Raw genomic sequence first — 21,352 nt, 5'->3', positions numbered from 1 at the left:
TTTATTTTTTATAAAACTGATAAACCGAAAACCATAAAAATTAAATCATACCAAACCAGAATATATATATATATATAGTTTTTATATAGTTTGAATTTCTTAAAACAAAAAAATCGAAAAACCAAACCGAAACTAAACCATAAACCTAAGTGCGCACCTAGTATTTTGAGATACAAATAACTTTTTACCCTTAATATTTTAGCCACGTAAGCAATACATTCCACACGTTAAATTTCTATTGGTAGGACGATTTTACATTTTTTTATCCGCATGACTTTCCATCTTTATAAAAATAAAAAATGATTAAAAAAAGGAAAAAATCATAAAAAAAAGGAAGGACAGGTTTCTTTCTTTTATCCAATTTCTTAGAGATTTCTGTAGATCTTACTAGAAGCCATTGATAAACCTATCTTGTAAACTCTAGGTATATTTCTCTATTGTGTTAATCGAAATTGGCTATTTTGAGGCAGGAATTAGAATCGGGGTACCTTGTTTTAGATCTTACTAGAAGCCATTGATAAATCCAAGTTGGTGTTATTTAATCTGTGATTTCTATCGCAGAGTTTAGTTTTTTTGTGTTCTTTCCGTTGTGAATCTATTTTATAATTTTGAGAACTTTATAGTTTGTATAACCCTCGAATTGTTGTTTCTCATCAAGGTTTTTATATGTTTTTTTGCAGGATTAAGAAAGGGGTTATATTCTGTCTCTAATGGCTACAGATCGGATCAGCAATCTGCCAGATGATGTTCTTGGCAAAATCCTGTCTTTAGTTCCGACCAAACTTGCTGCTTCGACCGCGGTTCTGTCCAAGAGGTGGTTGAATTTGCTTCCTCTTGTAGACAGCCTTGATTTTGATGAATTGATGCTTCTTTATTCCGACAGAAAAGACGGAGAAGAAGAACCAACAAGTATTGAAAGTCGTCGTCAAAGTCGTCGTCGACGACGACCTCGCTTCTCTGATTTCGTGGACAAAACACTTGATCTGTTAAGCAATTCTACCATCAAGAAATTCTCTCTAAGATGTAATTATGAGAATGACATATCTCGTGTCAATAGTTGGATTCGCACTGCTCTGGGACGGGGTTGCGTAGAGCTAAACTTAAAGTCAAATTTAAGAAACTTTATAGATTCTGAGTTTTTCACAAGCAACACACTGGTTAAGCTCACAATTACCGATAAATTTTGTCTTAAAGGTCGTCTTCCTCTTGGAGGAGTGTTTTTCCCTGCGCTCAAAACACTTACACTTGTTTCAGTCTACTTTCTATCTCATGAAATGGAGAAGCATTTCGTCAGAGGCTGCCCTGCGTTAGAGGAGTTATTTATATATGTTTGGATGGGCTACTTGTCGACTCCATACGTCAAGCGATTAACTATCACTAGTGATTTTGCTGACCATTATGAATACAGTGGCCTTACTCTTAAGACAAAGAGTCTGCTGTACCTTGACTACTCTAGTTATGTTGCAACATATGATGTTGTTGCTTTGGATTCTCTTGTCGAAGCTAGACTGGATCTTCGATTATATGGATTAGATGCTGATGGTCGTCCAGTGTTCAAGGAAATCCGTGGCGATATTTCAACTCTGATTAATGGGATGAAAAACATTAAGAGCCTTCACTTGTCTGCTCATTCTCTTCAGGTCAGTTTTTCTGTTACTTCTTCTTCTTCATCATACAAGAGAGTTAATTTAATGCTAGTAATATCTATCATTAATGATAATGGTCTATATATCAGGTGTTTCACTTTTGTTGCGACTCCATGCCTGTGCTCAACAACCTACTTACTTTATCTATAGAAAGTGACGAGGAAAAAGGCTGGGAAGTAATCCCACGCCTGCTCTGCAACTCACCAAATCTACAAACTTTAGTCATTAAGGTATCAATTTTTTTTTTATCTTTTAAGACACATTTCTCTTCTCTGTTGCCGTTTATACATGTCTATCAAATGGTGTGGTCTGTTTGTTGTGGTTCAAGGGTCTTGTGCACAGAGTTACAGAGTGGTGTGGAAATGCGTGCCCTTGCATCATCCAAAACGAGATGGTATGCTGTTTGTCGAGTTGTCAAGTGAAGGTGCTAGAGATTACAGGGTTCAGAGGAAGCCTTGGAGAGTTACACCAAATGAGGCATTTCTTGGGGAACTTGGAATGTCTTGAAACTGTGAAAGTTGGCGTTGAAGAAAGCACCTTCAACAGTAAATACTTGCGAGCTATTCTAATGGCTATCCCTAGAGTTTCGTCAAAATGCAGCATCCAATTTATCTGATTTTTTCCCCTCTTTTTATATAACTTTTTTGTGCCGAGATTTGATGGCATGAGAGTATGGATTAGATAATTAAGTTATATCGCAGTTTCGAATAATTCAAAATTTGTTTTTGCAAAAGCATATTATATGCATGCTTCTCCAATTTTGCATTGGAATTTCTCACATGGTGCAACACAAGAAAACACAGCAATCTGTGAAAGAGCATTGGAGGGTTACTTCGGTTAAGTATTACCATATATAATTCATGTCACCTTCAATACGAAGATCGTTTCTCTTAAATGTTACGCAAAACGCTCGACCGTCAAGTCTAGTGATAGATATCGTATTAACTATGTTTTCTTTTTAATGTACTTATTAATTCAAGAACTAGTTTCAGATTTTTGGGTTTTGTCAGTTTAGATTTCGCTATTGTTGACTTCTTATAACTTTTTTTTTCCTTTTATTCAACAAATTCAATTGGTTATTAGTTGATTATACAACATTGGAATTCCTCCTATTTGGAGCTAGTGAGATGCAGTGCACAACCACAAAATCACATGCCTTTCCTTGTCAACATAATTTCCACCAAATCTTCTCAACTTGGGCCCATCTTTTTCATCTTTTGTTTACAAAGTAAAGTTTTAAACGCCAACTGTCGATTAACTCGGACTAAACCATATGATCATCATCTTCATTTGTGCCAAGTGCAAATAGCTTGAGAGTGATAACATGTATACGCAGCACATGAATCAAGCAAGATGATGTAAAAACAAAGAAAGAAAAGATCCGATTCCTCCAAACCGTTTATTTATTTTCAACAATCTGAGTGAACAAGATTTATATACTTGGTTGAAGCTGAGGAATAGTGATCCAAGAGAAACGCATAGATGGATTTGTTTACGATTCTCTCTTTTATCCTGAATATGAGTTTTGATTGGGCTGAGAAGACCCTGAAGCCGACGCAGATGACGAAGAGGAAGAAGAGAATAATCCGCTGAACGGCCAGGGAAAAGAGAATCTGCTCTCACTCCCATTACCATTCCTTGCACCATCTTCCACATTCTCATCACTTAAGTTGATCTCTAGAGTTCTTGTTCTCGGTCTGACCAAATCAACCTTTATCTCATCATCAGGAGGGAGCTCATATCGGCACACGGGACACGAACTGTGAAGCTCAAGCCACGGTAATATACACCGGACGTGAAACTTGTGCTTACAAGGCATCTCTTTAGCTTCACTTCCCTTGTCAAAATCATCCAAACAAACCGAACATTGCAATGGCTCACATACCTTAACCGTTAGGAGATTCTCCACAGCTTCTTTTCTTGCTGGAAGTGTCCCGTACCTGATTGGATCGTTATCAGCTAGATGTTCAAGCAATTGGTCTAACCCTGGTCCAACAAAGTAATCTCCTATTGAAGAAAGTGAAGTATTGTTCCGGTTATGATTCAAACCCGTCGATCCCTGAACAACACCTGATTCATTAAACGTGCTCCGTTCCGAGCTCTCATACTCGGAATTGATCCCTGCACGAATGCCATGAAGCAACTGCAATATTGCAGCTGAACTTCTCCGTCTCCTCCTCAGGATAGACTCAAACTCTCTATCTGAATCAATCTCTCCATCGTGTTGCCTGTGGCGATGACGACGACGATGATGATGATGATTATCGACATTGCTGTCATTCCCATCAAGATTAGCAACACCATTGACCTCATCATTACTCACACCAAACTCTGTCCTCCTAAACCTTCTACGTCTCCGAGGATTGTTCATCATTCCAAGCAAGTTTGGACCCAGTAGAGACAATGCATGGTTTAAATCGATCTCTTGGTCTTGAACCTCCCTTAAGCTGCTGCTGCTGCCGCCATTAATGTCACCGCTCATCTCCTCGACGAACCCGCTTTGGCAAGATGGGCATTTGATCTCGGCGTCAATAATTGGATTCACCATTTGTGAACACATATGACACCAATACCTAGCCGCCATTGCTTTTTCCTCGTTCTCTCCTTCCCCACCAAAATCTCTCTATATCTCTCGTTTCTGTAAGAAGAACACAGGATACAGGATGAAAAACCAATAAAGCTTCCATCTTTATTTTGCCCATCTTCCACCCGTTTAAGTTCAGTTTCAGCAGATCTAATTAAAGAGATTGGCATTCCCAAAAGTTACAATAAAACGAGGAGAATCATCGTCATTAAGATCATTTGCCCAAGATTCAGACAGGAAAATATTAGGTGATTTGCAATAATTTAAGCTTCTTAATTTATACAAACACGAATAAACTAATTAAACAATTGATCCCCAAGAAGAAAAACTGATGACCCAAAACTGTCTCTAAAAATAAATCAGAGCAAATCCATGAAAAGAAAACTCCCAATTCTTAAGCACATAGAATTGTCAAAACAAAATAATAAAATAAACTAAAACAAAACCATACCTTGTAAATGTGCCTACTTTTTGAAGATCCAGAGGAAATAGTTATCTGATCCTTCTTAAAAATCTCCACAATAAGGAAGCTAACCTTTATATTTTCATCTTTTTGGAGGTTTGCAGCAGAAATGGTGGGAGAAGAAGAAAAGAGGAATGAATGAGGAAAAGAAGACGAAAGAGAGAATTATTTTGATGCAGACCCAATCTAAAGCCCATTAATCGCAATCTGAGCTAACCCGACCTTAACCACTTCCAAATTGGAATGAAATTGAGCCGAACCGAACCGAGTCGAAACGAACCGGTGAAAGTTGAAATTGAAAGAGGAGAAGGGTCAAGTCTCGGTACCAGAAAGGTAATCTCCGACGATGAGCGAAACCGAAGCGACCGGCGTTACCGATGAATCGGCTTCAGCGACTGCAGTCGCTGCTGATGCGACGGAGCATACAGCAATCGCGGTGGTTGATTCGGTGGAGGAGGCCATAGGAGGAGCAGAGAAATGGGTGGATGATTTCCAGCGGACGGTGAAGGAGTCGAAGGATTCCGCCATTCGCTCTGCTCGTTCCCTCCGTGAAAACTCTACCTCTCAGTTCCGCTCTATACAGGTTATTCTATCTTTCTATTTTGCACCGATAAGTTTCTCGAATGAAGATTCTTTCGCAACAATTTTCAGGATTCAAATCCTGGATTGATTCGAATTCAATCTACCTTCATAAGCTATTATTTCTGGAACTGAGCTCGATTCAAACAGATTCTGCTCCATTTAGCCGTTATTGTTCATATGGTGAAATCTTGTTGAATCATAGCGTTTGAATTTATTGGCAGTGATCACAGTCTCTCTTGGGATCTGATTCTGTTTCCTTTTCTCAAACTGAGTATTTTGTTTAGAAGTCTGCATTGTATCGCTGAGGGATTATTGATTATCTTCCAACATTGAGTTTTCTTTTCTTAATCTCTTCAAAGACACCATGTCTTCTCAAGATATCAGCTATTCATGTTGCTTAAAGATATGCTATGGAATTGATCTTTATCTACCTGAGATCACAATTTCAGTTGCTGTATATGTATATGTCTTCGCGTCTCCTACTAAATTCCTGTGGTAGTTACTTTTGTTTCTGAAATTGCAGGATTTCATTCCACATGCTTTGACTCAGTATAAGACTTATGAAAATGCTTTCTTCAGTAAAGTAACAGGTAACTTGACGCCAAATTTCATGTTTTTTTTTTTTGCTTGTAGACTACTTTAAAGCTTGGTTACGGCTTACGAGTATCAAAACAAACCATTGAGTATAATAGATACTTTCCCTAAACCTTCACTCGTATTTGTACTGCATCCAATAGTGTGCTTATCTGTCCTGATGACGAATCCTCGCTTGGTTTACTAGTTTGGTAATGACGAATCAATCATAAATCTGACTCGGTATCCCCTGCTGTTTTTCCCTTTTCAGAAGAATTGATATACGCAAAGGAGCATCCGGCTGCTGCTGCTGGGATTGGTCTCGCTGCTGGTCTCGTTCTTATGCGAGGTATAACTTACAATATTCCTTTGCTAAGGAGCATCATAAAAGTATCACATCTCTATTTCTCAGATATGTCTTGTATAAATTCTGCTGTCTATGGTTCTAATAATTACAGGCCCAAGAAGATTCTTGTTCCGTCATACACTAGGCCGATTTCAGAGTGAAGAGGTATCTAGCGTGCCACTGACTTCGAATTTATTTCTTAACGCTGTTATACTTAGTTTCCCTGGTTTGTGTTCTTTCTTGTTTATTCATCCACTTCTTTATCTCTTCAGGCACAGTTCTTGAAAGCTGAGAAGCATGTCCAGGAGTTGAACATGTCTGTAGACCTAATGAAAAAGGAGAGCAGGAAACTGCTTGAAAGGTCAGCTTTAGCAGAGAAGGATATGAAACGCGGTCTTTCTGAACTCATGTATGCCTCAACGTCGACAGACCCGCTTATTTTACTTAATTGACTTCATTTGCTTTATTAAGGCTACTACTGTCATATATCTGTACTGTAGGGATTCTGGAAACAATATACATCGTCTTGCTAATTCCGTCCACAAGGTTGAATGCGAAGCTACAGGTAAGAAGAATTTACATATCTTATAGTTTACTCCTTTTTACCTTCCATTGGTAATAGTCATTTATTCCACGTGTCACTGCAGTTAATGAGTTTAGATCCATGCTCTGTAATCTACTTAAATATTGTCATTACATCAGACCTCAATTTACATAGAGACTTGAATTCTCTGCAGATTTAATGGATGGCCTGCGGCAAATTCCTGGGAGGGAAGCAATCAAGCTTAGAGCCGAAGTGAGTCCACTTTTTTTCTCATCTTCCTCATTGTTAAGCTTCGTTGCTATGAACGGCCATTCAAATTCTCTTGTCTTCAATCATTAGGTGGCTTCCATGACTTCGCTCTTAAGACAAAAGAGGATTGCATTGAACAAAAGAATTATGAGGATGTCTGAGCTAGGAGTTCCCGTCTGATATACCGCACAAAACCCACCAAGCCTTGAGTTTTTTCAAGTTATTTCAAGCATATTTCTCGTCAATAAACATCTAACGCTGTCTGAAACCAACACATTAGCTTGAGACAGATATATACCTTATGGTTCTTTCTTTATATTATTTGAGACCATTAGTTTTAGCTTATTTGTTTGAGTTGGGAGAGGAAATAGTTAATTATAAGAAACATATAAAAAGTTCACTGATACAACCAGTAATGGTTGACATGAAGGTTTTTAAAAGGGCCAAGTTGAAACGTAATATTATGGGAAACGTAGCGTGGGCCATCCACCCACGTGGCTAGGTGACCCAGCCGCTCGGATTGGTCTCATCGAGTTTAAACCTCCAGACGAGCAAGAAGCTTCGGTGGTCTGACCATTCCGACCGTTAATGTCCAGCGTCCGATCTCTCCTCCTTAGACGCTCTCTTTTGAGCAGAGTCCCTAACTTATCTTTTCCTCTTTTGCCCTTGACCGGAACCGGTATCATCTCCAGGCCCATCAGCTTCGCAACCACCCCTGTCTCGCACCACACCACACTCTCCCCAGCCACCTTCCGAGGCAGGCGTTTTGTCTCTAAGCTCATCTGGCTCGATCTCCGTTCGTCCCCGCAGTTTGATCTCCGTCCACCTTGTCTTGCCACATCAGCACCGACGCCGAGCTGGCACCGGAATGATGACCGGTACATCGCGTCCTTACCGTCCAGCGAGAAACGTGGGTACTGGTTCAACGCGTTCCTTGCCGACCTTAACGGCAAGCAAATGAAACAGAATGACATTATAATATGTAGCTTATCATTACACAATAGAAACCTTTTTCTTGTACCTACAAGTTTCACCAATACAGAAACAAAAATTCCAAGAAGAAAAAAACGTACTCTCTAGTCTCCAATCGCATAATTATTAATTTTTTTTGTTGGTAACAATTTTTTCGTAAGTCGAAATATAAATCAATAAACCAAATATTTTTGTTAATTTCATTTGAGCTCATGACTATGAATCATGTTTAGTATGTATGCACATATATACAACAGAAGCATGACGCACCTCAAGATATCGGAACTGTTAACGCATGACATCCGAACAGGCTGATATAACTTATCATCATCATCGTCGCAATTATCATAAGTACCGTAGTAAGATTCACGAAGTCTAGCTCTTCTAACGATATCTTCTTCAACCTCTAGCTGAAGTATCATCTCCTCTAGCGTTCTCGGCGACCCTCCACCGAAAGGAGTGTTTTCAGGTGTGACAGATAGTCCCGCTTCGTTCTTTTGATGTTGGTTTAGTGTGGAAGTCGAGCCATCGCCACCACAAGAGCTCGCGAAGCCACCACGTGGACCTCTTCCTCGCATTCTCGAGGCCAGATAGGATTTCTTGAGGAAGAAGAAAGAGAGATCTTTCATTGTTTTTTTTTTTTTTGTTGTTGTTGTTGGGATATTGCCTTCAAGATTTGAACCTTGGTGGTGAAGGAGAAGAAGCCACGGTGGTGTGTCGCGTGAGAGGAATGAATTCGGGGTGGTGGGAGATAGTTTCTTTGAGTTTTAGGGTAAAAACTATATAAGTATAAATATTTTCCCTTGTTTTAATTAATGAGTGTCACGTAGTAAAGTGTCATTGGTGGTCACGAGGTTCTCTTTACTCATCGTTCACGTATTATAAATGTTTAGTTTTGCGAACCATGCTTTCTAATTTATCATATCTCAAATGACAAACATTTCTCCAATTCATTGAAGCGACAAAATAAAGGGGAAAGATTGTAAAATTTTAAAAGTGAAGGATAACCCTATAATATATCCGAAACACAAGGGTTTCTGTCTAATAATAATTTATTCCAGCATGCGTCAAACGATTTCGTAGATGTTTTGACATGCTATATATACTAAGCATATATGATATATGTACATAGATAACATCAAACCCGAATCGCGGACACAGCGATCACAAAATAGAAACTATTCTTCTTGATAAATTCTTTGTTGGAAGCAGCTCGATTTGCGTACCGTTTGAAGAGCTTGTGTGTCAGGTCAGTACCGAGATAGGCCTCAAACATTGGCTTTAGACCGGCTTGAATTAAGTTAGCCATGGCTCGACCGTAAGAATCAGGATCTTTCATAAACTCATGCCGTTTAGCATTCATAGGGTCATCTATTTTTAATATCTCCATCTTCTCTATCTTGAAACCACCACAACGCTCAATCGCAGCCGCTATTTCCTCTGTGTTTCTCATATACACCGGAATGTTGAAACCATCTCTTATCTCCTTCTTTATTAAACCCTTTACAAACTCACCAGAGAAATTAAAAAAAAAGGTTTTGTCAATTCCATACATATATAGAACATAAAAAAAAAAAACAGTTTATAAAGTAAAAACATGACGTCATGATCATGGGATCTTATTATATACCCCATCTACTAGATCTTGCCAAGCTTGATCCATCAAAGTTGTGAAAAGGTGCTTGAGACGTGAGTCATGGTCACTGACTTGGCCCACTAAGCCAGAAGGTCGACCACCCATCAACATAAACAACACTCCTCCAACAACAATTTCTTCTTTCCGACATTTCAAGAACTCGACTAAGTCCTTGTCTGACTGCTCCGCGTATGCCTCCACAACTTCTTTCTCTGCTCCTTGAATCCACACCCTTCCCTTGTTCCATGTCTTCGATCCTTTCTCCATCACCTTTTACGGTATCTATCATATCCAAAAATCAAATCCGATACAATGAAATGAAAAAAAAAAAAACACTTTTCGACGATCCATAGAGACAATAATAAAAAAAGAGTAAAATAATTAACATAAAATTAAGTTGCTCCGGACATATCCATATGAATATCTCATAATCGGACTTTATAGACTGTTGTTTTTGAGATATTGTTAATTAACATTTGAAGAATCTTGAAATTTTATTTTATGTATAGTTTCAACTAAATTTGCATGAATATTATTTCCACTTGAAGTAAGAAAGCTGAATCTTCGTTTTCTTAGCTATTATAAACCAATTACATATAAGTGAAGAAATCAAACTAATTCAAAAGATACATATACCTGAGAGAGAGCCATTGTAAGGCGCTCGTGGTCACAACGACATGGAGCTCTCCTTTCGGAAACAGCCTCTTATAGAACGAGCCTGGAACGCCAGCCGCGAAGTACTTATTCTGGCTCGAGCCATTAACTTGTTTTTCCAACGATCGAAACAACGTGTTGAAGTCGTTCGAAGGCAAGTCGGAGAAGAAGACCTCTAGCTCCGGCTCCGGCTCGTCTACGCCATCAACCACGGCTAGCTTCCGCCAACACCTCAACCACCGTGTCAACCGTGGAAAACGTGTTGTCTCCGACTGCGCAACCTAAGTCGGCTATCTTTAGGTGAGATGAGCATCCTTTAGTGAAATTCATGGAGTGGCTGACGTCAGGATTGGTTTGCTGGAGGCTAACGCTGCGGCCGGACCGTAACTGTTTTTGGCGTAGCTGACGTCATCCTCGCCGCCTTGCATGGAGAGCACGTGCTCGAGGCTCCGGGAGGAATCCATATCTAAAATCGTAAATGTGTAAGAAATTTTTGTGAACGTCCCTCTAATTTGTTAGTTAAGTGATATAAAGGAGACTCTCTATTTGGTCTTAATGAAGATGCATGGGAAACAAACGTCTCTATATATATTCGGCCACATTATGCACTGCAAGGTTTCTAACGGCGTCGTTTTACTCACGCGATTTTTAAATAACTTGGAAATGTTGATGTACCCAATGGTCAATTCTAAAAATTACCAATCAAACCTAAAAGGTATAAGTATATAACAAATTTTAGGTTTACAAATGATTCCTTTAAGATTAGGATTGATACCAAACGATTCAAGAACTTTTACTAAACTTTTATTAACCCTTTTTTTGGGGGGGGGGGGGGGGGTGTGTGTATTTTATGACATTTTTCTTGAGCGCCTTTTTCTTTTATACTACAAAAGTAAGAGAACCTTCTGAAAACGTCTTCATCGTAGTGTGCACTGTGCAGGCCTGGTAGTTTGGAACAAGTTGGAGAATAAATTAATCGAATGAAATTTCTGAGCTGAGAGTTTCAATATTGTGGGGTCCGTTCGTTTATTAATATTTAGTCTCGATCCATGAAATAATTAGTTAATTTGATATATGGATATATACTTATATGTATATATGTGTATATATATATGTATATATGTGTATATATATATATAGGTTATAGCGTGTAAAAGATAATGTTTACCTTAAGGAAAAAGGAGAAAGCAAAGCATTAGAGAACACAAAAATTCCGAGATTGGCAATAAGAGAAAGTTTTCAAATTCACAAAACTTTCTGTTAGTAGACGTTTCCAATGATATAATTATCCACGCAATTTGAACTAAATTGTATCCATACTGTGAAGTAATGAAGATACGTCGCTCTCTAGAGTCTAAAAGAGATTAGTAGTTGGTTGACTATAGAAAAGAAAAAGTGATTAGCAGTTGCGTTCTCACTTTGGTATCTATAATTTAATATGAGTAGATGTTTATTTGTAATACAAGTCGTTGTCTCATGTCTGTCCTAAAAGATTATTTTCTTCTTTTGATATACACATATAACTAAAGTAACACAATATTCCGAAGTTTGTATACGTATATCTACTTTTCTAGTTGAAGTTTCGCTATTTCTTTCTCACCATCCTGATCACCAATTTCGCTATTTACACTTCTACTTCTGATATCGGTAATGGAGAGAATGGTTTTAACTTTTCATTTTCTTAAGCAAATCATATAATCAACGTGTTCGTTCACATTTTACTATAGGCTATGTATAGCACGCGTTTAACAATTTTTTGTGTGTCTAATTATACTTAAACGAAATTTTTTGTTTTGAAGTATTTTCGTTTCGTATTATATGATTAGAATGGTATAACATGGAAACACAAACGTAAAGACAAACAAACAATGTGTATATGACATGTTTAATACAATCCTTAAAATGTCATCTTCGCTATTAACTTTGTTCCTTTTTTTTTGCATTTTTTAAAAAAGAAAAACAAACTCTTATTTTGTATTCCTTCTTCTTTGACAAACAAAGAAAGAATTTTAATTTCTTTGATGCTTTACAAAACCAGCAAGCTTCCGGTATAATGTCACTTCACTGATTCTTACTTCGTATTATTTACCCAATGTCAACAAAATATTGGTTTATGTTCTTCCTTTACTCGTTTGTTGCTACTTTCGGAAGTCGAATTCAGGAACATGTCTAGAAAATGATGCAGAAAAGGAATATAAAGAGAATATAAAATCTCACTGCACATATATATAGAAGAAAAGATGATAAACTAGGTACTAGCTGTTAGAAACAACTGTATAAGGGGAGAGAAAAGGACTGCATGAGAGAAAGAGAAGATGCTCAGATAAATGGTAGGAGCTTCTCTGTCGAAAAGTTGATTACTCTTACTACTCATCAAAATACAATGTTTTCACAATTAGACGCCTATATCTAGAAAATAATTGACTATCCATCAAGATCGACAACTATATTTCAACAAGTAGACGATTGAGTAGTTATCTACTCTAGAGGCGTGATCATAGTACATACATACTCTGTACAACTGTGCCATTTCATACATAACCTTAATATTTTTAGCTTAAACATATACATATATGACTGTAACAGACTAACAGATTTTGTCAAACCGAGAATGGATTATGAATGGATGCCACACCAGCAATGACGTCCTTTTAGTGAATTGCTATATAGTAAAACAATGCCGTTCCAATTTTTGAAAAAAACCATTTCAATTGTTGAAAAAAAAAACAATTCCGTTTCAATAAAATGATGAAAATGATTTCAAAACACATTAAATATATACTATCTTTTAAAATATCCAGTATAATATTAAATTAAATTAAATTAAAAGTTTGATTTCTTATTACTGAAAAAATATAAATGATAGAATCATTTTTTAAAGAATCAAAATTATTCAACATACAATAAATATAATATTTTAAATATAGATAAGGATTCGTAAAGGTTTAATTGTTTCCAAAACTATTTATTTTTAATTATGCGATGGGCTTTGAAAGGCAGCCCAAGACTGTATGATGACCGAATTGACGACATTTATTTAAGATCCCCGATTTTAGGATTTTAAGAATCAAGCGAAGCGACAATGACAATCGCCGGGAAAAAATCGAGAGAGACATCAATGGCGCCTTCTTCGTCGAGCGGCCTCACCTTCAAGCTACATCCTCTGGTGATGCTTAACATATCGGACCACTTCACTAGGGTTAAAACTCAGCTTAATCCTCCAGCCTCTTCCTGCGCGACCGGGAATGGTCCCAGCACCGGCGACGCGATGTTACTGCAGAATCCTAGGGTTTATGGCTGCGTGATCGGTGCCCAGAGAGGTCGAACGGTTGAGATCTTCAACAGCTTCGAGCTCTTGTTTGATCCTTCTACTGATACTCTCGACAGATCCTTCCTCGAGAAGAAGCAAGAGCTCTGTAAGCTTATACTCTCGCTCGTTTTCGTCTCTACTTTGTTCTCGATTGTTGCTGCTATGTATTGAGTTACTCGATTTTTTTTTTTCTCTTTTGCTTCGTTAGACAAGAAGGTGTTTCCTGACTTCTACATATTGGGATGGTACTCTACGGGAAGCGACGCTAATGAATCTGATATGCATATCCACAAATCTGTAAGTGCAGGTTCATTGTTGATTTGTATGGTTGAGGTTTAGGTCTCAGTGTACTGATTGTGTGAGTTTTGCATCATGTTTTCTACAGCTGATGGACATTAATGAATCTCCTGTTTATGTCCTTCTAAATCCGGCTATCAATCACGCACAGAAGGATCTTCCAGTGACTATCTATGAAAGTGGTAATTTGGTTTTCCATATCCTCTTGCTTTATTGTATGAAAAATACAGTCGCAGATCGTATATTGGCTCATGATTATAACTAGTTTCTTCTTTTTATCTTATTCGACCTCTAATTTTGTCGTGATTGTTTTAAAGATTCTAACCTTTTTATTCCTATCATGTGGTGTGATTGTCTTCAAAACTTCAAGAATTTCATGTCATTGATGGAATTCCTCAGCCAATTTTCGTGCATACAAGCTACACAATTGAGGTATGCGCTTGGGCTGCTTTATATGTAATCTTTCTAATATATGAGAGTGGCGCTTTAATAACATAGCAAAGATGTAACACATGCAGACAGTGGAAGCTGAAAGAATATCGGTCGACCATGTTGCACACCTTAAGCCATCCGATGGAGGCTCAGCAGCGACCCAATGTAAGCCTTACTGTACACTTCTTATTTATGATAATCCTCTTACACACTTGTATGGAATTTAGGCTGATTCCTCGATGTTGTGCAGTGGCTGCTCATCTTACTGGCATACACAGTGCCATCAAGATGCTAACTAGCAGAATCAGAGTTCTTTATCAGTATCTTGTCACAATGCAGAAAGGTATATTCTATTATTGCGTCCTACTTCATTTTGTTCATCGACCATTTCTTGATCGTAGCTATATGCATTTGTGTTATTCTACACTGAAAAATGGATAAATAGGGGTCAGACGATGATATTGACCAAAAGTTCTGTAGTTGTGTACTTTAGGTTCCAAGGGTCCCTTTGGTTCTAATGACTTATTTAATACTGCATCTAGGTGATATTCCTTCCGAGAACGCACTTCTGAGGCAAGTATCTAGTCTGCTTAGAAGTTTGCCTGCCGCACAATCAGAAAAGTTTCGAGATGATTTCTTGATGGTAAGTAGTGCCTTACTGTTTTCTAGCAATCTTCGTTAAGAAAAATAGCATTCTATTCTCTTAAGTTCTTAATGTAGCTTGTTCTTCTGAATGATCTATATGTGACGTTCTTATTTGCAGGAGTACAACGACAAATTGCTGATGTCTTACCTAGCAATGCTCACAAATTGTACCAGGTATGTGCTCGACATGGAAATTCCATTTAGCTAACAATGAAGGATAGGCATGAAATTTTTTGTCTTTTGGTTGATAGTGCTATGTTGTACGATGCTTAGACTGATGAAATCACCAGTAGTTGCTTTTAGCTGACCCGGAGATAGTGACCTTGCTTAACCATCCTTGTTATAATCAAAATAGTGAAAACCTATAGTGTCTAAAGGAAATATAAACTTTTATTTGATCAATCGTATGTTAATACTTTGATCAATCCAGATGTCAATTACAACCAAAGTATGTCTTAGGAGAATCTTTTCTTCTATTTGATTTCTCACTTTTGTACCAAAATGCAGCAACATGAACGAGGTGGTTGACAAATTCAACACTGCATACGAGAGAAACAGTCGAAGAGGCGGTAGGAATACATTCCTGTAAAGATTAGTTTCAGCGTAAAAATCCTTTTTTTTGGCGGTTCCTTAGAGAAATATAGAACTCAGTTTCGGGACCAGACAGCGAAGGAAATTCGATTTGCTAAAGGCTTTGTTTAGGTAGAAGCCAAGTTTTTTTTGTTTTTTTTGTTTTTGTTTTGTAGCTCCTAAATCTTGCGACAAGACTTAACAAACAAACTAGCTTTCACATTCCCTCAATTTTCAGAACCATTTATTCAAAAAAAACGAACAATCAGTGAACAAAGAGATTTGTTTCATATATGTGGTAACCTACTCATTATATCTCTGTATATCAATGAGCTCGTAGACAATCCAAGTTCCTGTTGCGACACTGGTTCCACCTTCGGCTCTGCTGCTAACTGCAACATCAGCCCAGCTGAATCAACAATGGCAGGCCCTGGCAGGCCGGGAAGCTTCTCTTGCCCGATGGCTAAACCATGCATTGAAAGATCCGAAAGCTCAGTTTGGCCTATGTAAACCGAGTAACCCGAAGGAGGCCTAAGGTGTGGCTGGAAGTCAAATAAAGATGAGTTGGCTGTGACCAGTCCTTCGGGTCTACTATGTGGCACTGGATAGTGCACATGGTGGTTGTGGGTCTGAGTCGCTAAACTGCCTTGGAGGGTCCCTGAGCTGCCTGGACTGACATGGCTGCTGCTGTTGCGTGCTGCTGGTACTTCATGAGTGTGCTTGCCTATGTAAGTTGTTAGTACGGATGTGAGGTCATCAGAAGCTCTTTCCACATGCTTCGTTACGATACATCCATTAGCTGTGCATTTATAGTAACTCCTGAAGCATTGTTTATATAGAAAACAGATTGTGATGAAATTCTTGGACAAAAAGGTGCAACAGAGAGAGCAGAACAGAACAGAACATTTGAATACAAGCAAGAACCTTGGATTCGGGTTTCCTTTGACGACTTTTTGTCCGTACTTGCGCCAGCGATAACCATCGTCGAGGATGTCAATGTCACTTGTGGTCTGCACCACGACTTTTGGCTCACGGGTGGCTCGGCTTGATCCACTCATTTCCGTTGCATAAGCTTCGAGTTTCCTGTTACGTTAATAGCATCAGAAAGAATTCAGAACGGTCTAGTCTTTCCGAGTATGTTAAATGGTTTACTTGAGCAACAATTTTCTAACCTTCTCTTTGACTCGGATTCATCTACTTCTCCGTCGTAACCTAGGGAAACACTCATGTGGGACGTGCCATCTTCTTCATCTTCACCTTTAAAGAAAGCATCAGCTACTGCATCACCATACCCGAACTGAGTCCCGTTTTGAACCTGCATTGATCCAGAATGGCTACCGTAATCGAGCTCTGCAGATACAGGTGATGTCCATTCTATGTTCTCATTGGTTCCACCAAAGCTTTCTTGCTCAGTTCCATCTATTTGCATGTCAAGGCATGTTCCGGATGATCCAATGCCTGAGCGGCGATTAGGTGGAGGTTTAGGGTGATTATGAGCTTTTGCGTATATAATCTCTGTGATATGACCTTCCCTGGACCGTTCAACCTTCTTCGTGACTTCACAAGTCGGGTGTGTGCACTTGTAATAGCTACGTGGATACTCGCTTCCTTTAACTAGCTTTTGTCCGTATTTCCTCCAGTTGTATCCATCATCTGCTGGTGCACCACTTGGCATCGAGTCTCCTAAACCACCGAGCTGTGTTTGCTCATAGTCTTGTGAATCATGAGGTTCTAAACCGATGTTTGTAGGATCAAGACTCCTTCTTGAAATGGATTGGAAGGCTAAAGATGTGGCAATGTCGTCAAAGAACTCATCTTTAGCTTTACCAAAAGGTTGTGATAAGAGCTTTCCTGTTGTCGGAGATGGCTGGGCTTCCAAGTGATAAGAGATTTCAGAAAATGGATCCGTGAAAGGGACATGACGATAATGAAAAATGTTGAAAAGGAAAAAGTTACCAAAGGGTTTGAGAGGAAAACCGGAGACTCTAGCAGAGTTGCAGGGCTAACACCAGGAGAAGAGATGGTTAAACATGGAGACTGAAGAATACTCTCAGTGTTTAACCTTGGTACATTAAACCCGGCTCTCGCAGCAATCCTTTCACTGAGACCACCTCGTGATGAATAACATGGTGTCTCTTGAAAGCTGGTTTGTAGAAAATCCTTATTCTTAATGTCTTCTAAAGAAACGTCTCTGTGATCACGTTCCGCTTTCGATCTCTTCTTGTGGTTAGGAGGATTACGGTCTAACCATTCTCCCATTACAGCGATCTTACTATCAAAACCAGCCATTTCAAAGCCAAGATTCAGCTTCAACCTGAAAATTTTATAAACGGCATGAAGATACACAAATACAGGATATGCCTCAAAAAGCAATAAAACGTGGTATTAACCGTATTATGATCCCAAAAAACACAACATGAGAACTCTTGAGAATAATGTTACAACGATGGACATTAAAAGAGTGATTATATAAGAATGGCGACCATTACCTGATTTTTTAACGGATCAAATATTTTTGGCCGTTTAGTACTGTAAGAGAGATCGAAACAAGGGACTGCTCTTTTTTTCTTTTTCTTGCTTCTTCCTATCTCTGTCTCTGTTCTTATGGGTTATTTCGGAAAGTGAACATAAGGAAAAGAAGAATTTTTCTGTAAAAATCTCTCTTTCTTGATTATCGTTTCCCCTAAACACAATGAAGATGTATATGGGCAAAAAACTGCAAGAGATAATACAGCTTGGTTAGATAAATTTTCTCCTTAACTTTCTCACAATCCAAACAAAAAAGTTCAAATTTTTTTTCTACAATGTATTCCATAAAAATTCACCAACAATTTAACTATTTTTAGAATATACCCTGTGTATTTATTTTTTTTTTAAAATACACACACATTTAGATTTAGTTCACTTAAATAACTAAACTCATCATGATGCTTGTCTTTTACACCACCAGCTTAACATACATTAGCATAACTGGAAACATGGTTAACTCTGTTAGCAACAAAAACAAAATACAGTGTTGACAAAAAAAGGGGTACAATTTTGTTTTCTTTTTGGCTAACATAGTATATAGTTTATGATGTGTCTAATTCTATAAACGTTCGTCAAGTCAATGGTGTAAAAATCAGTGCTGAGTTATTAGTACTAAAATGAATCTAACAAAATATGAGCATGTTTAATTTCCAAAATATATAAACAGTTTGTGGTTTTTAATAAAATCTTATCGGCTATTATAAATTTAAACTGAAACGAGACGAAAATAGAGGATTGCGCATTAGTGATTTAGGGACATTTTGTTTGAGATCGTATATGACGACGATTACTGTTCTCCACATATCGATTCCTATTTTCTTCATACAATGCCATGTGTAAATCGATCGTAAACTATATAGACTCATCAATAATACACATGTGATCAAAAACGAATGGTCCTCCATTTTTCTACACTAAAAGCCGGATATTATTGGCATATTTAGAATTTTCCAAATTAAAAAGTTACATTATATCACAGTTAGCCTATTGTGTATATACTGGTTCTAGTAATTGGGAATACTTAAACTCCGCTTGAAAAAAAAAAGTTTTAGTAATGCAGTAATTTTACTAAAATCGTTAGAAAAACATGGAGTAGAAAATATAACTTGCCTGACTATTTTTAGTATATTAGTGATTAAGTTTAAGGGACATTAATTGTGAAAATGTTCCAACCACTAAAAATTATATTTTATTCTTTTGGGTAGACCTTTTTTTTGCTGTTTTAGCTTAGTTATTATTATTTATTTTTTTTGGCAAAAGAACTGTTTTAGCTTAGTTGTTCTACATATATAGAGCTTCTCGCCAGTTTGTTAAACAGACTTGTCTATGAGCTTTTCATTACTGTTTCAAACTTTCTAATAGTTCTGATTCTTCTGAAAGATTGTAAAATCTTCACAATTTATCGTTTCAGTTCAAGTCCTGTAAACTTTTTGTTGTTGTTGTTCTCAGGGTGGAGGCAGAAAGGAGATTATGGGTCACATGCCCCCTACTCTTTTTTGTTTTTTTATTAAATAAATCTTAAAAAAAATTAATTTAGTATTATATTTAAATGAATTTATAGAAAATTGTCTCCAATTATAAAAAAATATATATTTTATTAAAAATGTCCTCAACAAAAAAATATTATATATTTGCAACTGGTTGTTCTGACCAACAAGTCGTGGACTTTATAATATGAACTGATGAAAGTTGTTTGTTGTTGTTCTATTGAATGTGTCATGTATGAAATCTATTTTAAAGTTTTGTCATGAATTTTTTTTCTGGATATAATAAAGTTAACATTTCTGATATGGTAAATAAATGATTTGACGAACTACAATGTTTCTTATTTCAATGCTTCTTTGTTGACTAACTATAAAACTTTCTATTCAATTGCTAAAAATTAGTAATGTAATTAATTAAAGAAAATCTTATTTATTGACGTTCAAGAGCAAGTCAATGTAATATTCAACACCATAGATAGATATTTTTCTCTGATTGGTAGAAATAAAAGTTTGACACATTTGGGTAATGGGTTGGGACTCGATCATATATATTATAAGCGAAGTAAAAATTTCGTTTAAAGCTCTCTCATTTAATTTCAGGGTGGCTAGTTACCCTTTACCTCTCCTTAAATTAGTTTAAATTAATTTTTATAAAAATATATATTTAAAAAACGAAAATAATGGTTTAAATTAAGTTAACAAACCATTATCATATCGTATATTAAAAAAAAAACCAAAAACAATGATTTATCATATCATATATATTAAAAGCAAAGTAAAAATAAATAAATTACAAAATTTTCATAACTAAATTTTTACGTACAATAGATTGGTTGTGGAACGTTCAATATCTATCATTTGTGATTTTGTATTAGATTTTCCAATATAGATAATCTCAAACCTACTTTGACCTAGAGGCTATAAATACAATACGTTTAGGCCGATCTAGGTTATTCTGAGTTCGAGTTTGACTAGATTCGTCCGTCTTTAGAGTTATTACTATAATTTTTTAGGGGTTATGGTTCTTGATGTTTGCCTTTTAACTTGCTTTTAGGTCGATAATGACTAAATATCCCAACTTTTTTAGGGCTTCAAAATTTCGGCTTCAAAATTTCGGTTATGGGTTTCTACATATTTTTAATGTTATTTGATGTGTTTTCGTTATCATTTGTATCTAATTGTTTAGTTTTGCATTGATCTGTTTCGTTGTTTTCCCCTCTTGAAGGTTGTTACCGCTGGAGCTAACAACATCATTCGAGGTATATCAAAGTTTTTTTAAAAAAGTTATGGGTTTTGATTATGGTTTCTCCAAATTTATTCTTTCTGTTCACGTACTAACTGATCGGCGGTTTTTAAATTTATTTTGGATGTTGCTCTTGTAGGTTGCTTTTTTTCTGTTTTCGATTTTTTCAAGGATTTAAATTTCGACTCTCTTCTCTTCAGGTATGAGTTTCCTTTGTAACTCATTTGAGCGTTTTGATGCGGTGGTTAATTGTTCTACCACCAAATCTTCTTTTCTCATGTTTTGATTCTGTGAGAGTTGTTTAAGTGTTTTGAAAATGGTTGTGAGAGGTAAACTTGCTTGTACCTATATTGACTTTTATATCTTGCTTATGTTGGTTTCTCTGTTAGGTGTTGGGTACATTCTGTTAGTTCGTAGGTTCTTATAATTTTTCCCCGTTTGGTCTTTTTTGTGTTAACGTGTTCACGTTTTTCCGTTTCATCTTCCTTAAACGAGGATATTGTTTACAGATAGTGTGGCGCTTGGATGACCCCTAATCGTGAGTATCTCGAGTTGAGGACCCTCGGGTATTCAAAATTGCTTCTGGTATTTAT

General features: G+C 37.1%; 7 protein-coding genes across 10 annotated transcripts; 3 read left to right on the top strand and 4 right to left on the bottom strand.

The window, feature by feature from the left end:
- Window positions 1-345: 345 nt before the first annotated feature.
- Window positions 346-2,364, top strand: LOC18029628 (F-box protein At4g27050). 4 transcript variants are annotated; one of them, XM_024150042.1, is made up of 5 exons: window positions 346-424; window positions 681-814; window positions 884-1,640; window positions 1,736-1,876; window positions 1,975-2,364. In XM_024150042.1, the coding sequence occupies exons 2-5, from the start codon at window positions 711-713 to the stop codon at window positions 2,260-2,262; spliced, it is 1,290 nt and encodes a 429-aa protein (XP_024005810.1). In that variant the 5' UTR covers window positions 346-424; window positions 681-710; the 3' UTR covers window positions 2,263-2,364. The 4 variants fall into 4 exon arrangements, with proteins under 4 accessions (XP_024005810.1, XP_006413190.1, XP_024005809.1 ...); XM_006413127.2 differs by having other exon boundaries at window positions 681-1,640; XM_024150041.1 differs by lacking the exon at window positions 346-424 and adding an exon at window positions 430-484 and having other exon boundaries at window positions 681-1,640.
- A 671-nt stretch (window positions 2,365-3,035) lies between these two features.
- Window positions 3,036-4,810, bottom strand: LOC18029627 (E3 ubiquitin-protein ligase SIRP1). Its single transcript, XM_006413126.2, has 2 exons — window positions 4,682-4,810; window positions 3,036-4,284 (listed from the first exon to the last, which is right to left on the bottom strand). The coding sequence occupies exon 2, from the start codon at window positions 4,228-4,230 to the stop codon at window positions 3,154-3,156; it is 1,077 nt and encodes a 358-aa protein (XP_006413189.1). The 5' UTR covers window positions 4,231-4,284; window positions 4,682-4,810; the 3' UTR covers window positions 3,036-3,153.
- A 179-nt stretch (window positions 4,811-4,989) lies between these two features.
- On the top strand, window positions 4,990-7,303 carry LOC18029626. The gene is made up of 8 exons (XM_006413125.2): window positions 4,990-5,276; window positions 5,799-5,865; window positions 6,120-6,197; window positions 6,307-6,359; window positions 6,467-6,603; window positions 6,695-6,759; window positions 6,932-6,990; window positions 7,078-7,303. The coding sequence occupies exons 1-8, from the start codon at window positions 5,040-5,042 to the stop codon at window positions 7,165-7,167; spliced, it is 786 nt and encodes a 261-aa protein (XP_006413188.1). The 5' UTR covers window positions 4,990-5,039; the 3' UTR covers window positions 7,168-7,303.
- A 47-nt stretch (window positions 7,304-7,350) lies between these two features.
- On the bottom strand, window positions 7,351-8,689 carry LOC18029625. Its single transcript, XM_006413123.2, has 2 exons — window positions 8,230-8,689; window positions 7,351-7,929 (listed from the first exon to the last, which is right to left on the bottom strand). Exons 1-2 carry the CDS (start codon window positions 8,586-8,588, stop codon window positions 7,449-7,451), a joined length of 840 nt encoding a protein of 279 aa, XP_006413186.2. The 5' UTR covers window positions 8,589-8,689; the 3' UTR covers window positions 7,351-7,448.
- Window positions 8,690-8,937: 248 nt separating this feature from the next.
- Window positions 8,938-10,790, bottom strand: LOC18029624 (gibberellic acid methyltransferase 1). The gene is given in 5 exon segments (XM_006413122.2): window positions 8,938-9,460; window positions 9,590-9,879; window positions 10,236-10,474; window positions 10,476-10,584; window positions 10,587-10,790. Coding segments are annotated over 5 exon segments (1,128 nt in total). The 5' UTR covers window positions 10,714-10,790; the 3' UTR covers window positions 8,938-9,097.
- Window positions 10,791-13,324: 2,534 nt separating this feature from the next.
- On the top strand, window positions 13,325-15,725 carry LOC18029622 (COP9 signalosome complex subunit 6b). The gene is made up of 9 exons (XM_006413120.2): window positions 13,325-13,665; window positions 13,768-13,856; window positions 13,945-14,038; window positions 14,227-14,288; window positions 14,375-14,453; window positions 14,539-14,631; window positions 14,831-14,931; window positions 15,052-15,107; window positions 15,441-15,725. The coding sequence occupies exons 1-9, from the start codon at window positions 13,332-13,334 to the stop codon at window positions 15,520-15,522; spliced, it is 990 nt and encodes a 329-aa protein (XP_006413183.1). The 5' UTR covers window positions 13,325-13,331; the 3' UTR covers window positions 15,523-15,725.
- Window positions 15,726-15,763: 38 nt separating this feature from the next.
- LOC18029621 (probable WRKY transcription factor 34) lies at window positions 15,764-17,792 on the bottom strand. The gene is made up of 4 exons (XM_006413119.2): window positions 17,460-17,792; window positions 16,676-17,370; window positions 16,428-16,586; window positions 15,764-16,322 (listed from the first exon to the last, which is right to left on the bottom strand). Exons 1-4 carry the CDS (start codon window positions 17,790-17,792, stop codon window positions 15,791-15,793), a joined length of 1,719 nt encoding a protein of 572 aa, XP_006413182.1. The 3' UTR covers window positions 15,764-15,790.
- Window positions 17,793-21,352: the final 3,560 nt, after the last annotated feature.

This window comes from Eutrema salsugineum, unplaced genomic scaffold, assembly GCF_000478725.1.
Source record: "Eutrema salsugineum unplaced genomic scaffold, Eutsalg1_0 scaffold_1, whole genome shotgun sequence".
Lineage (NCBI taxonomy): Eukaryota > Viridiplantae > Streptophyta > Magnoliopsida > Brassicales > Brassicaceae > Eutrema > Eutrema salsugineum.
The sequence above is the reverse complement of the archived record's forward strand: the minus strand, read 5'-3'. Positions and strand labels throughout refer to the sequence as shown.

What these genes read in the sequence shown, in the direction of transcription:
- LOC18029628 (XM_006413127.2), top strand. Translation starts at nt 711, where the DNA reads ATGGCTACAGATCGGATCAGCAATCTGCCAGATGATGTTCTTGGCAAA. An exon ending in TGTCTGCTCATTCTCTTCAG is followed by an intron (nt 1,641 to 1,735) that starts GTCAGTTTTTCT and finishes TCTATATATCAG; the next exon opens with GTGTTTCACTTTTGTTGCGA. An exon ending in TACAAACTTTAGTCATTAAG is followed by an intron (nt 1,877 to 1,974) that starts GTATCAATTTTT and finishes TTGTGGTTCAAG; the next exon opens with GGTCTTGTGCACAGAGTTAC.
- LOC18029627 (XM_006413126.2), bottom strand. Translation starts at nt 4,230, where the DNA reads ATGGCGGCTAGGTATTGGTGTCATATGTGTTCACAAATGGTGAATCCA.
- LOC18029626 (XM_006413125.2), top strand. Translation starts at nt 5,040, where the DNA reads ATGAGCGAAACCGAAGCGACCGGCGTTACCGATGAATCGGCTTCAGCG. An exon ending in GCCGATTTCAGAGTGAAGAG is followed by an intron (nt 6,360 to 6,466) that starts GTATCTAGCGTG and finishes TTATCTCTTCAG; the next exon opens with GCACAGTTCTTGAAAGCTGA. An exon ending in CGCGGTCTTTCTGAACTCAT is followed by an intron (nt 6,604 to 6,694) that starts GTATGCCTCAAC and finishes TCTGTACTGTAG; the next exon opens with GGATTCTGGAAACAATATAC.
- LOC18029625 (XM_006413123.2), bottom strand. Translation starts at nt 8,588, where the DNA reads ATGAAAGATCTCTCTTTCTTCTTCCTCAAGAAATCCTATCTGGCCTCG. An exon ending in AACAGTTCCGATATCTTGAG is followed by an intron (nt 7,930 to 8,229) that starts GTGCGTCATGCT and finishes CTTGCCGTTAAG; the next exon opens with GTCGGCAAGGAACGCGTTGA.
- LOC18029622 (XM_006413120.2), top strand. Translation starts at nt 13,332, where the DNA reads ATGACAATCGCCGGGAAAAAATCGAGAGAGACATCAATGGCGCCTTCT. An exon ending in TCTTGTCACAATGCAGAAAG is followed by an intron (nt 14,632 to 14,830) that starts GTATATTCTATT and finishes TACTGCATCTAG; the next exon opens with GTGATATTCCTTCCGAGAAC. An exon ending in ATGCTCACAAATTGTACCAG is followed by an intron (nt 15,108 to 15,440) that starts GTATGTGCTCGA and finishes ACCAAAATGCAG; the next exon opens with CAACATGAACGAGGTGGTTG.
- LOC18029621 (XM_006413119.2), bottom strand. Translation starts at nt 17,792, where the DNA reads ATGGCTGGTTTTGATAGTAAGATCGCTGTAATGGGAGAATGGTTAGAC. An exon ending in GAATCCGAGTCAAAGAGAAG is followed by an intron (nt 16,587 to 16,675) that starts GTTAGAAAATTG and finishes TTAACGTAACAG; the next exon opens with GAAACTCGAAGCTTATGCAA. An exon ending in AAAGGAAACCCGAATCCAAG is followed by an intron (nt 16,323 to 16,427) that starts GTTCTTGCTTGT and finishes ACAATGCTTCAG; the next exon opens with GAGTTACTATAAATGCACAG.